General features: G+C 58.4%; 1 protein-coding gene across 2 annotated transcripts in view; it reads left to right on the top strand.

Moving 5' to 3' along the window:
• CLMN (calmin) overlaps positions 1 to 8,082 on the top strand; it is a 101,224-nt gene extending 93,142 nt beyond the window's left edge. Inside the window, exons 11-14 of one of the 2 annotated variants that reach the window (XM_080669504.1) lie at positions 3,491 to 3,551; positions 4,140 to 4,210; positions 4,591 to 4,687; positions 6,539 to 8,082. In XM_080669504.1, coding sequence (XP_080525630.1) covers positions 3,491 to 3,551; positions 4,140 to 4,210; positions 4,591 to 4,687; positions 6,539 to 6,703 — 394 coding nt within the window. In that variant the 3' untranslated portion in view covers positions 6,704 to 8,082. Of the gene's footprint in view, positions 1 to 3,490; positions 3,552 to 4,139; positions 4,211 to 4,590; positions 4,688 to 6,534 lie in introns of both variants that reach the window. The other variant, XM_080669505.1, reaches the window with a different exon arrangement.
• Positions 8,083 to 12,197: the final 4,115 nt, after the last annotated feature.

Here is a 12,197-nt window from a genome sequence, read left to right as displayed (position 1 = left end):
CAGCAAAGATTGTGGCATGTGACGGGGGAGGAGAGATGGCCACGGGGAAAGGGAGCGACGGGCTGTGTGCTGTGTCAGGAGGTTCCAGCAAAACCCGTCCTGTGGGGGGAGGCACGGGAGAGATGTGGGAAAGTAGGCGGACTTCTGTGTGGGAGGAGGCCTGGTTACCCTTCATCGCAAAGCTTTCACCTGCTCTCCGCACGGAGCGGCTGTTCCCTCCCAGCTCCTCCTCGCATAGCCTTGGGCAAAGCTGCAGCTAAGGCGAGCAGTGCGCCAGCAGGAGGCGTGTACAGGGGTGTGCCCCATGGAGGTGTGTGCAGGGGTGTGCCCCGTGGAGGCGTGTGCAGGGGTGTGCCCCGGGGAGGCGATGGATATGCAGGGGTGTGCCCCGTGGAGGCGTGTGCATGGGTGTGCCCCGTGGAGGCGATGCATGTGCAGGGGTGTGCCCCGTGGAGGTGATGCATGTGCAGAGGTGTGCCCCGTGGAGAAGATGCATGTGCAGGGGTGTGCCCCAGGGAGGCATGTGCAGGGGTGTGCCCCGTGGAGGCGATGCATGTGCAGGGATGTGCCCCGTGGAGGCGATGCATGTGCAGGGGTGTGCCCCGTGGAGGCGATGCATGTGCAGAGGTGTGCCCCGTGGAGGCATGTGCAGGGGTGTGCCCCATGGAGGCGATGCATGTGCAGGGGTGTGCCCCGTGGAGGTGTGTGCAGGGGTGTGCCCCGTGAAGGTGCATGTGCAGGGGTGTGCCCCGTGGAGGTGTGTGCAGGGGTGTGCCCCGTGGAGGCGTGTGCAGGGGTGTGCCCCGTGAAGGTGCGTGTGCAGGAGTGTGCCCCGTGGAGGCTTGTGCAGGGGTGTGCCCCCTGGAGGCGTGTGCAGGGGTGTGCCCCGTGGAGGTGATGCATGTGCACGGGTGTGCCCCGTGGAGGCGTGTGCAGGGGTGTGCCCCGTGGAGGCGTTTGCAGGGGTGTGCCCCGTGGAGGCGTGTGCAGGGGTGTGCCCCGTGAAGGTGCGTGTGCAGGAGTGTGCCCTGTGGAGGCTTGTGCAGGGGTGTGCCCCCTGGAGGCGTGTGCAAGGGTGTGCCCCGTGGAGGCGTGTGCAGGGGTGTGCCCCGTGGAGGCGTGTGCAGGGATGTGCCCCGTGGAGGCGTGTGCAGTGGTGTGCCCCGTGGAGGCGTGTGCAGGGGTGTGGCCCGTGAAGGTGCATGTGCAGGGGTGTGCCCCGTGGAGGCGTGTGCAGGGGTGTGCCCCCTGGAGGCGTGTGCAGGGGTGTGCCCCCTGGAGGCGTGTGCAGTGGTGTGCCCCGTGGAGGCTTGTGCAGGGGTGTGCCCCGTGGAGGCGTGTGCAGGGGTGTGCCCCCTGGAGGCTTGTGCAGGGGTGTGCCCCATGGAGGCGTGTGCAGGGTTGTGCCCCGTGGAGGCGTGTGCAGGGGTGTGCCCCGTGAAGGTGCATGTGCAGGGGTGTGCCCCATGGAGGCGTGTGCAGGGGTTTTCCCCGTGGAGGCATGTGCAGGGTGTGCCGCGTGGAGGCGTGTGCAGCGGTGTGCCCCGTGGAGGCGTGTGCAGGCTTGTGCTCCTGGGTGTGACTGAGTGAGGACCGCGGGCCCTCCTGGGGCCAGGCCAGCTCACCTGCTCCCTGCAGTGTCCATGGTGCAGAGTTTAAGTCAGGACTTGGCCCCAGGCGACTGAATGGGACTGAGCTCTGGGCATCTCTCTTCCCAGGATGCTTTTCCGACTGTCCCTTGGCTCAGTCACCACCTGTGGCTTCCTATTGGTCAAGGCAGGAAGGCCCATTGTCCTCAGCCTGCTGGACCCTGGTGACCTGTCTCCCAGCTTCGTCTCCGTCCACCTCAGGCACCCTCCCCGCCCCCCCCCCCCCCCCCCCCGCGCGCACTCCCCAGCTGGTTTTAGCTGAGGTCCTGGAATGCCCACCTTCATCCAAGTTCCTTCACCTGTGAGGACCCTCTGGCCCTGCCTGTCTCCTGCCGTGCTGCTCCCTTGGGTCCATCCCAGCTTCCCTTCCACTTCCTCCAGGCAGCCTTCTTGGATTCCTCCAGGCTGTCTTTTACCCGCCTTTCTATGTTCTCACGGCCCCTGCTCTTGCCAAAGCAGGGTTTCTCTAATCATTTGTGGAAGAGCATGTTTACCAGGGGCTCCCATCTGGAGGCCAGCGAGCGCCCTGGGGGCAGGGGGGGCACACCAGCATTGCACTGGCACGTCGCACAGCCTGGCTGCAGCTGGCACTCAGGAGGACGCCTGTGGGTGGACGAATAAAGGAAGGAACGTGTGCTTAGAGGCAGTGGCCGGCTCCCGGGGAGAGCCGGGGCTCGGCACCTGGCCCAGTGCCTGGCGCGCAGTAGGGTGCTGTGCTTGCTGGGAGAACCACGTTCAGGGAGCGGACCTCGTTAGTCCCTGGGGATGGTCCTGTCACACACAGCCGCTGGGCACGGGGTGGAGGGAGAGCGGGAGACCCCTCCCTGTGGGGATGCGCTTTTTGCCCGAAAACATCACAAATACGGGAGAGAGTGCCTGCACCCGGGGCCCTCGTGCTGCGCCCGCTCTCAAGGACACCTTTGTGGGCGCATTTGCTGTTTCGTTCTTGTGCCGTGACACCCGCCAGCCAACCAGCACAGGCTTTGGGTGAAGGACAAGGGCTGCGGTTCCCCGAGGCCTGGCCCAGCGCGCAGGCAGGGCTGGGTGAAGTCGCAGAGCAGCAGGGGGGAAGCCAGGGCTTCGCTGGGGAGTTCCTTTAGGGTCAGCTCTGCAGCAGATGCCTTGCTTCCGGGCCCCAGGCTGCCACCCAGTAGGTCTCCTAGGAGCTCACCGAGATGACTGTCTGCTGAGCAGCCGGACGGGGCCCCTCTGACCTGCAGGGCCCTGTGGCCCCCCAGCTCTGTGAAGTGCGGGCGATCCATTTTAGAGATAAGGAAAACTGACCGTAGGAGGTCAGAGATCTGTTCCACATCAGCCTCAAAGCCACGGTCAGGAAAGGAGCCTCCTCGCGCACGAGCAGCGGAGGTCTACCCAGGGGCTAGAGGAGCGGCGGGCAGCACGGCGCCTGGGACGCAGCCCTGGGGGGGTGCTGGCTACCAGGTCGTGGCCCAGGTCTGGCCTCTGCTCTTCTACCCCGTGGGGGTGGGCCTGCAGAGGGCACCGGGCAGGCCCCAGACGTGGGGCTGCTGGGAAAAGAGAGCGCTTTCTGCTGCGAAATCCCGTGGCTTTCGCGAAGGCGTGCTTTGCTTTCTGTGTGGCATGCTTGCTCACTGTGTCTTCTTGTTGACGAGGGCCCGGTGTGTCTCTCACATCCATCCCAGTATCTGTGGCACGCTCCAGCCCCCGCGTGGCGTCCTGGGTAAAATGTCTCATCTCCCTCGCGGGGCCTGAAGTCATGGTTTGCCTAATTCGAATGCAGAAGCTTCGGGAGGTGGGGGTGCCCAGCTGAGCCGCGAGGAGCTGCTGGTGGCACCAATTCAAAACGTGTGTTTATTTTTCAGGACTAGCCACAGCGACTCCAGCATTTACATTCGACGACATACTAATAGGTCTTTGGAATCGGTTAGTATGCGAATTTCTTCTTCTTCTGAGCGCCACTGCTAATCAATTCCTTTCCATCCTTCCTCCTCCCCAGCATGCAACAACTATACTTTTGGATAGCAGGCAAGCACATCGAAATCTTGTTGTTAAGCACAGTCCAGTCGGATGTCCAGTTTGGGCAATAGGGAATGTAAATAAAGTGATGATTTTAAAGCCCAAAGGTCTCTTTGTGATATAAAAAAAAAAAATGCATCCAATGCCCCCACCCCCACCACCCCCAGAAAGAGAAGTTCAATGACAGGTGCAACAGAAGCAAAGGGTCCTTGATGCTTGCAACAATGTAGCTCTGGTTGTGTTGGGACCCAAAGCACCATGGTCCACAGCCCTAATTCAGGGGATGGGGCCACCAATGGGGGGGAAGGGGGCAGGGGAGAGGGTGGAGTAACACGGACATTGTTTAGCACTTGGATTTGGGAACTAGATGTTTACAAAATTGAGAGAAGCAGGGCGTGCTCGGCTTTGTATGTTGAAAATCATTTTATTTTCTGTTTCAGAGATTTCATCTTTACTAATTGGGTTGCGGGGTTTTGTTTATGAATTTCACTGTAGGATCACTCTAGCTATGTTCAGTTGAGGAATGCAGCCGATCTGGATGACAGAAGAAACCGAATGTTAACCAGGTGGGTGGCTTTCCTCCAAGGGTGGTTGGGGTTTCAAAAACCCTCTTCTATTTCAATTGTGCAGCCAACCTTCTGCAAAAGGTGGGCGCGGGGTGGCTGTTCTCCAGCGAGGCTTTGTCGATTACAAGGTTGAGTCCGAGAGAGTGCCCAAGAATTGAACGGTTCCAGAGAGGATGAATGGGAACTGACAGTGAGTGGGAGGGAAGAGTGATACGAACGCACAGAAAGCGCTGCTGCATTTAGAGCCAGGTGTGGGCCATGCACCAGCATGTCGGCAGCACGGGGGCAGCCTGCGGGGAGAGCCAGGCAGGAGAGGAAGGGATGTGACACGGGGACATGCCCCCGCGCCTGACAGCCCTTTCGTTCTGTCGCCACTGCAGGTATAACACTCAGAGGCTCACTGAGCTGATTTTACAGTTTTATGGCGTCAGAGCAGACATGAAGAGGGAGTGCAAACATGCCAGGATGTCCATGAAAGTATCCCTTCCCGTGGAGGACGAGGCTAGGCTGCCGCACCGCTGTCCACTGCCCACTTAGGACCTAGCGAGCCAGAGAAACCCCCGACACCAAGTCAGACCTGCTCCTGTGCCTGTTGGAGTCGCTGACTCGCTTCACTTTACTGATCTCTTTTAAATGTTTGCCACGGATTTGAGTGGGCTTGGAAGGACTGACATGATTGGAAGGGAAAGCTTCTGCCTGAATATGACCCCGCACCCAGGAGTGCAGTGCCTGGAATTCCACCTCTCGGGCTCCTCACAGAGAGGCCAGACCCGTTTCCCTCTCCTGCCGTGACATGGAAAGAGGAATTCACATTTTCCGTTAGGGTTGACACACTCCTAGGGAAACGGCGCTTAGCTTTTATGAGGGAGTCACTCGGGAAATGGGAACCTGCCGGGGGGGACATGCAGTCAGTGTTCCACGTTGTTTTTTAAAAGTATATTTTTACTGATTTCAGAGAGGAAGGGAGAGGGAGAGAAACATCCGTGATGAGAGAGAATCACGGATCATCGGCTGCCTCCTGCACGCCCCCTCCTGGGGATCCAGCCCGCAACCCGGGTATGTGCCCCAAGCGGGAATCCAACTGTGACTTCTGGTTCACAGGTCGATGCTCAACCACTGAGCCATACCAGCCGGGCAGTTTTCCATGATTTTGAACATTTATTACCTTTGCAGTAAAGAATATAGTTTAAATTTTCTCTAAAAACAGTTTTGAGAAAGAGAAAGCAACCCTGTCTGTTGTCCGTTTTCTGTATGTGAATCGCTGGGTTCCTGGGCCAAGGCTGATGTCAGCCCCGCCTAGCCTGGCCTGTCACTGTGCGGGAGACAGTCAGGATGGAGTAGTGTTCCCTCAGAACCTCCAGCACAAGCCCCCCAAAGTCCCAGTGAGCTTCAAGCAGAGGCTCCCAGCACCCCTTCCAACCAGATGGTGTCCCCCAGCCCTTTCCTTGGTGAAAATTTGGAACTTCTGGGCTCCATCCACCAGGCAAAAGCTAAAGATCACTTTAATGCTGCCTTTTGTTTAAAAAAAAAAAAAGGAAGAAGAAGAAGAAAGACTAATTTGACCAAAACCAAATCTAGTCATTAATTATTTTAAAATATTTTTATTGATTTTTAGAGAGGAAGGAAGAGGGAGAGAGAGAGAGAAACATCCATGATGAGAGAGAATCATGGATCGGCTGCCTCTTGCAAGTCCCCCACTAGGGATGGAGCCCACAAGCCGGGCATGTGCCCTTGACCAGAATCGAACCTGGGACCTTTTCAGTTCGCAGGCTGATGCTCTATCCACTGAGCCAAACCGGCTGGGGTGTCATTAATTGTTTTAAAAGCCCCAAACCAAACTTGGTGGTAGTGTTTGGTGTTTGGCTTTTGTTTCTGATGGCTGTTTTCAAATGAGCTGACATCAGGGAATGCCCTGTTCCTTTCGATGACCCAGGAAGGCCCCTCTGTCCCTAATAACAGGACTGTCGGTGTCCAGCTGTGTGAAGGCCACTGAGGTGGAAAGGAAGGTGTCCTGGTCTAGGAGTTAGACCTGGGCCAGAGCCCGGCTCTATCACAGTCATTGTGTGGCCTGGGCAAGCCCTGTCACCCAGTGAGTCTCAGTATGCCCATCTGCGCAATGGGCTAACAGCTCCCCCCCGCTTCGTGCTGTGGACGCCTGGCCCCTAGCGCCCTCCTTGGGTCTGCATGTGCCCTGCAGGGGCTCTGGGGCGCCTCCCCGGGCTGCCCACAGCTCTCCAGTTGGGCAGCGAGGTTGGAGCTTGGAAGCCGGTGGGGTCCGCTCGCCCGGGGTCCCGCTTGTAACAGCCCGTGTCTCCCTCCTGCAGGAAGGCCAACCACTCCGGCGAAGCCTCGCTGCGGGAGAGCCAGAGCCCGCACAGCGACGCCCTGGCGCAGTTCGTCCAGCAGCCCGACATGATGTACTTCATCCTCTTCCTCTGGCTGCTGGTGTACTGCCTGCTGCTCTTCCCCCAGCTGGACGTCAGCAGGCTCTGAGCGCGTCGGCGCAATAAAGAGACCGGCCCGGGCGGGAGTGCTCTCTCCTTCGCTGTCCCGGGCCCCGGACGGGCCCCTCTGCAGACAGCTGAGGGTCTCCCAGCAAACGTGGGCGCCTCGCTTCTTCTTCTTCGCCATTCCTTTCCCTCCTGTGCGCCCTGAGCGTGCTTCCTCTCAGGCTGCGTCCTCGGCGCGCGGGGGTGCGGGCCCCCCGTGGGCTTTGTTCTGCGTGCCTTGCTCTGTCAGTATCTAGCCATCGCCCGGTCTCAGCCCGCCCCACACGCAGGTCCTGACGGTCCCGGGTGGCCTCGAGGTCCTCTCCCCTCCTGATGAGAAAGGGGGTGGGTGCCCCCGGCAGAGCCTCCGCCTTTTCCTCCAGGAGGGGGCGTTGGAGCAAAGATGCCTGGTGACCGTGCACCTGTGTGGTCTGGCGGTGGGGGGACATCCGAGGGGCACACAGCTGCCACCCCCAGGAAGGCATCTGGGAAAAGCAAAGTCCCAACGGAGTGGCCGCTGGACCGTGAGCTGCGGGCACGGTTTTTGTTCCAGAGCGGGAAGGGTGCGTTTTAAATTCACTTCTGCATTCATTGACTTGGGGGAAAGCTGGACTTTCATATCTTTTCCACCAATGGAACCCTCCTTTCAAATGAATTCTTGGGGCGGAGTGTGGGCAGTCTAGAGGAGAGATAAAAGCAGAGTTCTGGCTGACACGGGGCAGGCCTGGGACCCCTCCCACTTGGCCTGGGCAGCCCCCTGGCTTCCATGGAGGGCTCCTGGGGGGGGAGGGTCTGTGCTAACCCCCAAGGCCCCACCTGGCACTGCAGGAGCCCTGGAAAAAGCCGAAGGAGGACTACGGAAGAGGCTGGGCCCAGAACCAGCTCTTGTCCAGCAGGTTCCTGTCCCCAGACGGCCTGGCACCCCCGCCTGGGCGTGCGGTCTCGGCTCGGGCATCCTTTGTGGTCCTTCGCAACCGTTCCTGAAAAGGCAGGCGGTTTGGGAGAGGAGAGAGGCACCAGCTGCCCTCAACCCTCCAGCTGGGCCCCCTCTGCGCCTGCTTCCTGAGAGAGGCAGGTCACGGGGACTGTGGCTTCCTCCCCATTGAGCATAAATCAGGTGACGCTTGTAAACCACAAGCTGTCAGGTCAGGAGGGACCCTCAGACAGCATCTGGTCCAGCGAACCCTGAGAGGCAGAGGGGATTGGCCAAGGTCGCCCACCCCACCAGGAGCAGACTTGCCAGCACCCCAGGCCACCCAACGCCCAGCCCAGAGTCACCCCTTTTAGGGAACTTCCATTGTGCCCACGAATGTCCTAAAAAAAAAGAGAGAGTGATTAGATAAAAATGACCTGATTGGACGCAAAACCAGATTTTTTCAGGCCAACTTTCAACCTCTGTTTTCTTCTCGGCTGTTTCCCATGAAGAGTTTCTGTTCACTTTCAAGCCCGTCCCCTCCTCCTGCTGGGGACCCCTGACCGCTGACAGGCCAGCCTTGCTCTCACTCCAGGAACCACGCGTGTCCCTTACCAAGCCAAGGACTCGTCTATGTTGAGCAGCGGGGTTCAAGCTGGCAGAATCCCCGCATGGCCCGAGGGACCCGCGGAGCCCATCTGGGTCGGCAGCCGGCGTCTGGCCGCTGGCCCGCTCTGACTCAGCCTGCCTTCTCCCCGCGAGCCGACCCGAGCCTTCTCAGCCGAAAGCTGCGGGGGCCTGGAGCGAGTCCATCCCGAAGGCCGCGTGTCCGTGGAAAATGAGCTGATGATGAGCGCCCGGCATCCCCGAAGGCTCCGCGGCTCAGAGAGTAAAGACGATGCCTGGGATGTGTTAGAACCCCGAGCGCCACGCGTGCTCGCCTCGCTCAGATGCTCCAGCGCCCGGGGAAGGGCTGACCCAAACGTCCAACCGTGTCATGGCCCGTCCGGACCTTGTTCAGAACCCCCACAGGCGGCTCCTCTCACCCCTGACCGCTTGTAATATTGCTTCAAGCCGTCGACTGGCCAGATGCCCAAAAGTCATTGGTTCAGGTTGGCAGCAAACTGAACTCTTTTTTTTTTTTTTTTAAGGAGAAAACATTTCTCATTGGAGTAAAGGCTCGTAGGGAAAATGCTGGATATAAAAGGTGGATAGAGAAGCCTGCCGGACAAACCACCCATGGGTTTTAATTTTTTAAAACAGAACTTACTTTAGACTCTAATCCAAGGCATACGTGTTCGTAGTTTAACAAGAAACAAGGCTGTGGGGCTCCCAATGCAACCAGGAACCTCCCCCCCCTCCCCCTGAGACTTGCCCTCTAGAAGTAACGCTTTCAACTCTCTAGCGCTTGCTTTGCGTGTCTACAGAGCACGCTCCCACTTCAGTTTTTGAGTTAGTTTGGAAGCATCGCTCGCTTGCTTGATGGCACATGCGGCTCGCGCTCTGCCTTGCCAGGGAACGCCGATCATATTGTTTGGTGCATCGCTGTTCAGTGTGGCTGCGCAAGGACTGTTTTTGCTCCTGAACCAAGTAGCGTGCTGTGCTTACCTATTCTTTCCTGTCAAATGTCCCGTTGATTTGATTTTTTTTTTTTTTTTTTTTTGGTGTGGGACATTCCTTTCCTATATATATTGATTTCAGAGAGAAGGGAGAGGGAGGGAGAGATAAAAACATCAATGATGAGAGAGAATCATGGATCAGCTGCCTCCTGCACGCCCCCTACTGGGGATGGAGCCCACAACCCGGGCATGTGCCCTGACCGGGAATTGAACCGTGACCTCCTGGTTCATAGGTTGATGCTCAACCACCGAGCCACGCCGGCTGGGCTGAAACATTCTTTAATAACTTCTCAAGAAAAGGAACTGGGAAGTAACTATGGTAAATATTTTGAGATTTTTGCATAACTTAAAGTATCTTCATTCTGCCTTTCCCCAGTGTGGCTGGGTACAGAACTGCAGGTGGGAAATAACGCCCTCTGCACCCAAATGTGGTCTGCCTCTGGTTCTGCGGCTGGAGTGCGCTCATAGGAACTCTGTCAAGCTCGGGTTTTCTCGAACATCTGGGAGGACTCCCGGAACCCCGCCGGAGTGCTGGGACGGGCCGGGAGACCTCCCTCAGGGGCCTCTGTGGTTCGCTTCACCACCCAAGTCTCTGGAGTGGACAGAAGGTGGGAGTGCCTCCTTCACCCGCTTCCCAAGTGTGGGCCCACCCAAACTGCTTAAACGCCCCTATGCCCACACCACGGTGCCCGAGGAGGCACCCATGTCGGGTCAGCCTATGGCTGCAGATTTGCAAGCAGATGCCCCCAAGGGGCTGTTGGTAGTAACACCTCAGTGTCTGACCTGGAAGACTTCAGTTAACTGTGCAACCTCCCCCGCTCACCCACCACTGGCAGGTGCTCCTCCGAGCAGGAAGGTGGGCTTTCTCTCAGAAAACGGTCATGTCAGCGGCCTGGGCAGAGCACGGTCCCCGTGGGCTGGAGAGCACAGTCCCCGTGGGCTGGAGAACACGGACGGGGCAGAGCACGGTCCCCGTGGGCTGGAGAACACGGATGTGGGGTGGAGAACACGGACGGGGCAGAGCACGGTCCCCGTGGGCTGGAGAACACGGATGTGGGCTGGAGAACACGGACGGGGCAGAGCACGGTCCCCGTGGGCTGGAGAACACGGATGTGGGGTGGAGAACACGGACGGGGCAGAGCACGGTCCCCGTGGGCTGGAGAACACGGATGTGGGGTGGAGAACACGGACGGGGCAGAGCACGGTCCCCGTGGGCTGGAGAACACGGATGTGGGGTGGAGAACACGGACGGGGCAGAGCACGGTCCCCGTGGGCTGGAGAACACGGACGGGGCAGAGCACGGTCCCCGTGGGCTGGAGAACACGGACGGGGCAGAGCACGGTCCCCGTGGGCTGGAGAACACGGATGTGGGGTGGAGAACACGGACGGGGCAGAGCACGGTCCCCGTGGGCTGGAGAACACGGACGGGGCAGAGCACGGTCCCCGTGGGCTGGAGAACACGGACGGGGCAGAGCACGGTCCCCGTGGGCTGGAGAACACGGATGTGGGCTGGAGAACACTGTCCCTGTGGGCTGGAGAGCATGGACGTGGGATGGAGAGCACGGTCCCCGTGGGCTGGAGAACACGGATGTGGGCTGGAGAACACGGTCCCCGTGGGCTGGAGAGCATGGACGTGGGCTGGAGAGCACGGGCTACCTGGATGAAGTCATGATGGGTGGTCTGAGATGGGTGTCGTCATTTTCCTTTAAGTTTAAAAGCCATGATTTCGGCATTGTTGCAAACACATAGAACAGTCTTTTAACCGGTTTATTCCTTTGCAACAGCTACCGCTTCTATCCCTCCCACCACAAGTGAGTCTGAGCATATTCTCCTGCCACGTGTGCTGTGGAACAGGACAGCCACAAAACACAAAACGTTTGTCTTCCTAAACGCCGTGCAAGGTGGAAGCAGCTTTTAAAGGGAACGCTGCGAGTGCCTGACCCAGAGAGCTGACTTTGTCCCAAGCCAGGACAAGCTGGCTGGGCCCCAGGAACCCCCCTCCCGGCTGTGGCTCCCCTGCGGCGACACCTTGGATCATGCATTCACCTCTCTGGGTTGGACGTCGGAAGACTTGTTTTTGAAAAGTCCTAGATTTTAAAATCTAAATCTTAGCAAGTTTAGATTATTTTTATAAAAGCTCAGTACGTGGCCTGTTTGCTTCATATAAAGGTACCTCTGTATTGGCAAGAGAATGCCAACGCTTAGAGCATTGCTTCCTGCTCTGTAAGAAAGTGCCTGGGAAGGGTTAGTAAATAAATGGTAGTTTATATTAAAGGTGTGGGGATGGACGTTTGCAGGAGGACGTGGGGGATCTCCTTCCTAGGGCTCCTAGGACGAACGGGGTTTCCTTACGTCAGCATCAGGGGCAGTTTCCCAGGGGAATTTCTTTCGATGTGAGTTCAGCTGCAGGAATAAATAGCTTTTACCCACTAGCCCTGCCTACCCCTCCCATCTTGTCCCCTTCCCCCCAGCGGACTCAGGGTATGGGCACAGAAAGTCCTCTGGAATCAGAGGCCCTTGGGCATGCTGGCATTGGATCCCGTAAGCCAAAGGCTGGCACATTGGTGTGGCATGTCCCTGCCGTGGGCACGGCACTGGTGGGGGAGGGGTGCCCCAAGAGCCCTTTGCCCTTGGAACTGCACCTGAGGAAGCTGCCTGCATCCCTCGCATGGTGCTGGTGGCATCAGCCGAGGAGGGGAGGTGGCAAAATCGCCGTCTGCGCGTCCTCGGGACAAAGGCCTAAACCTGGGAACGGGAGTTTGCTCCGAGGACGTTGTATTGGATGACAATGGGCGTTTCCCTTTTCCAGGTCAGTCATATGCTTAGCAGGGTTCATGCTAGGGTTCCTTTTAATGCCATGGCAGGACGTCGTGGACACCGCGTGAGGGTTTTCACTGAGGGCTCTAGGAGAACCATTGGAAGAAGTGAGATGCTATTTTGGAGTACGAAGGTTATTTTGTCTATTT

This window comes from Plecotus auritus (genome assembly GCF_963455305.1).
Source record: "Plecotus auritus genome assembly, chromosome: 1".
NCBI lineage: Eukaryota > Metazoa > Chordata > Mammalia > Chiroptera > Vespertilionidae > Plecotus > Plecotus auritus.
Note: the sequence above shows the minus strand (reverse complement) of the source record. Positions and strands in the feature narration are given on the sequence as shown.